Here is a 3190-nt window from a genome sequence, read left to right as displayed (position 1 = left end):
CTCAGGAACTGTCCTAGAGATAGCGGAAACTGAGGCTCTAAGGGTGTAAAAGTGACCTCTTAAGGATTACATGGGCAATTAGGTGACCAGTTTTTTTTCATATCAGGAGGCAAGGAGGTATCGCTGTCCAGTTAGCATGCTCTTTAGCCAGGTTTTTCAATTTCAAAAATCAGACTCTGAGAAGCCACCCCACAACGTCAAGGTGAAAAAGTTGCTGACAGTGTCTACGTTTAACTAGCAAAATTCCATCTCCTGGTGTTACCTACCCTGCCAAGGGGACAATAAAGGCTGCGTTTGATGAAGCTAGTATGGAGTAAATCACCTGAGACAGCAAGGTACCCTAGTGGGAATCCCGCGCCGCCCACAGGATGCCCCCTGTCGCTGGTGGGGGGGACAAAATGAGGTGGTTCAGGCATGGGTCTCCCCACCCCATCCCCACCCAGCAAGGTGCTGGGGCCAGCTTTGGGCTGGGGCTCTTTAGAATTTTAAGTGAGAGTGTCTTAATCCGGCCGCCCGCAAAGTAAGGAGTGGATCCCTCCGGTCCCGGGGCTCCCACTCCAAGCCGCGCTTGCAGTGGAATAGGGGCGCCGCTTGGCGCTCGGCTCTCGATTGCTCGCGCCTGGCGGCGGCTGGGACTCCACACTCGACGTGTACGGCCTGGCTCGCGCAGGCAGCGACGCTCTCTGCGGCCGCCTTGAGGCCTCGCGCGAGTGGGAGGGGGAGGCCGCGGCGCCCCGCGCGGGGATGTCGAGGAGCTCGAAGACGGTGCTGGGCCTCTCGGTGGTGCTGACGGTGGCCACCGTGGTCGGCGTGCATGTGAAACAGCGACAGGACCAGCAGGTCGGTGTCACGTGACCGTCTCTTCTGCGGCCCACGCGGCAGCGGCCTCGGGCTCTCTGGTCTCTCTGAGTGGTTCCTCGCTCCTCTTGGTCTTCTCCCTACTCCTCTCCTTCGCGGCCCAGCCGGGCACCCTCAGGTTTTTGCGACTGCGGCCGGGCAGCCGCCGGCAGAGCTCTGAGCGCTGCAGCCCCGGCGGCCGCGTGTGACCTCTGGGCCCAGGCCAACCCCTCCTGGCCGGCGTCTGGGAGCCTGGCCCTCCCTGCTGAAGTTGCTTGGCTCCGGTGAACGCGCACCCGTAGGATAGTCAGCAGTACCGTTTTCAAGTTACAGCCAGCTTGCAGTGATATGACCGTTTAGCATCTTACTGAGGCCTCTAGAAAGTAGAGGAGGGGAAAGGGTTTTCTTGGAGTGCATTCAGCTTGTTACCCGCCTCTCTCCAGTCCCAGGCCCAAGGTTGGATCTTACTTGGTTAAAATGCTAATACTATTTTAACGCCACGATGAAGAAGGCCTCCTTGTACCCGCCTTCGTGCCTTTGGCCAAGGTATTTTGGTGAGGTGCTTGTATTTTTTTTTTTTTAAGAGCAGTTTGTTTTGAAAAAAAGATTCTGGGAACGATAGCGATGTTGGCCTCCAAATTTATTTAAGTTGTCCAACATTTAATGATTTATCACTATGTGCCAGGCACAGCACTAGGCACTTTGGGAGAAACAAAGATAAGGAAGCATAGCCTCTCCTTGGGCTATAAATGATTCAAAACAGTGCTAAATGTTCAGTGTGAGAACAAGAGCTAGGTCGTTGGTGAACTCTCAGAGAACACCTTGGCGTGGCTATTGGTTGAGCCTAGTTTGCCAAGGGTGAAAGCAGTGAACTGGATGAATCAATAGTAAACTCATTTCTTGCATTGGACCGTGCTGTGTGCTCACTGTACAGAGATGAAGCAGATGAGATCTTTGTCCTGGTGTTCCCAGTCTGTGGAAATCAGACAAGAAGCCTGTGATGATTACAAGAATTTGGGGGAGGAGGGAATGGGATGATTAATAATGAGGAGGCATGGGGAAAAAAATCAGAGATTTGGGATTAAAGCATGTGTTCTAAGGGTACTTTTGGTATAGAGTCTTCCTCCTCAGAGAAGGAAAAGATGATGATCCTGAGAAAATCTGATATGGAGTGGAGCAGGAGTCCCCAGCCCCAGGGCTACAGACCAGTGCCAGTTCGTGGCCTGTTAGGAACTGGGCCACACAGCAGGTGGTGAGTGGTGAGCCAGCAAGCGAAGCTTCGTCTGTATTTGCAGCTGCTCCCCAGCGCTAGCATCACTGCCTCAGCTCCATCTCAGATCATCAGGCATTAGATTCACATAGGAACACTGGTCTCAGGTGCCAAAAAGGTTCGAGACTGCTGGAGTAGAGGCTGGTCTGTCAGATGCTGCTCAGGTCAGTGAATTGGAATTTTCAAAAAGTGTCGGATAGAGCTGAGTTAGAGCTTGGTTTTGAACCCTAGTTACACATCCAGTGTTTCTGGGAAGTTTTTATAATGCAGGTGAGGTTGGGCCCTACTCCAGATCTATTAGATCAGAATTTCTTGGCGGTAGGCATCTGTCTTAGGTATGCTTTAAAAACGACTGGGGCAAGGTGAGGATGGGGAGCTGAAAAAGAAAACAAAGCCCTCAGCTCCATCTCAGAATGCATGTAGCAAGATTCTAACATGCATGTAGCAAGAGTTGAGAACCACTGTTAGAGAGTGGAAGAACAAGAAGATTTAGATATTTGGAAGTCAGAGATGAAGATTGACTAGGATAGCCAATATTTATCTTACATCCATTCATTGTGGACTTTATACAGAGGGAAAGAATTGGCCAAATGATTGACAGTGGATGTGTTGGAAGGTTCAAGGAAGCAAGAAATAAAATAATGATTGTTGTTCCTTATTGTTTCTTGACTGTCTATCACATACCAGGCACTGTTCTAAGCACTTTGTGTACATCATCTTTAATCCTCTCAGGAACCCAGCAAAACAAGTAGTACTTACATGAGAAGCCAGAGTTGTAAATATCGGAATAGTAAACAAACATGTCTTAGTGATTAGTAAGAGAAATGGTTAGTAGAAAGATAAATGGTTAGTAATGATTCGTTGAGTGGATGTCACAGGAAGGATGTGGGAGGCAATGAGCATAGACGTTGAAATTTGGAGAAAGATAGCAAATGAATGGAGAACAAGATCCTAAGCATGTGCTAAAGTATCTGAAAAGGCAGGGCAGGATTTCAGAGGTAGGTGTAGAACGATTTCAGTGGACAGTGAGGGCTTTGGGTGGGTGTGTAGGTATGTCATGGTGTAAGGAGCACAGGATAGGAA

General features: G+C 49.9%; 1 protein-coding gene across 1 annotated transcript in view; it reads left to right on the top strand.

Annotated features, from left to right (window-relative positions):
* Positions 1-633: 633 nt before the first annotated feature.
* Positions 634-3190, top strand: part of PET117 (PET117 homolog) — a 3853-nt gene continuing 1296 nt past the window's right edge. Inside the window, exon 1 of the mRNA XM_006921561.3 lies at positions 634-840. Within this exon, the coding sequence (XP_006921623.1) occupies positions 745-840 (96 nt within the window). The 5' untranslated portion in view covers positions 634-744. The remainder of the gene's footprint in view (positions 841-3190) is intronic.

The sequence above is a fragment of the Pteropus alecto genome, unplaced genomic scaffold, assembly GCF_000325575.1.
Source record: "Pteropus alecto unplaced genomic scaffold, ASM32557v1 scaffold45, whole genome shotgun sequence".
Taxonomy (NCBI): domain Eukaryota; kingdom Metazoa; phylum Chordata; class Mammalia; order Chiroptera; family Pteropodidae; genus Pteropus; species Pteropus alecto.
The sequence above is the reverse complement of the archived record's forward strand: the minus strand, read 5'-3'. Positions and strand labels throughout refer to the sequence as shown.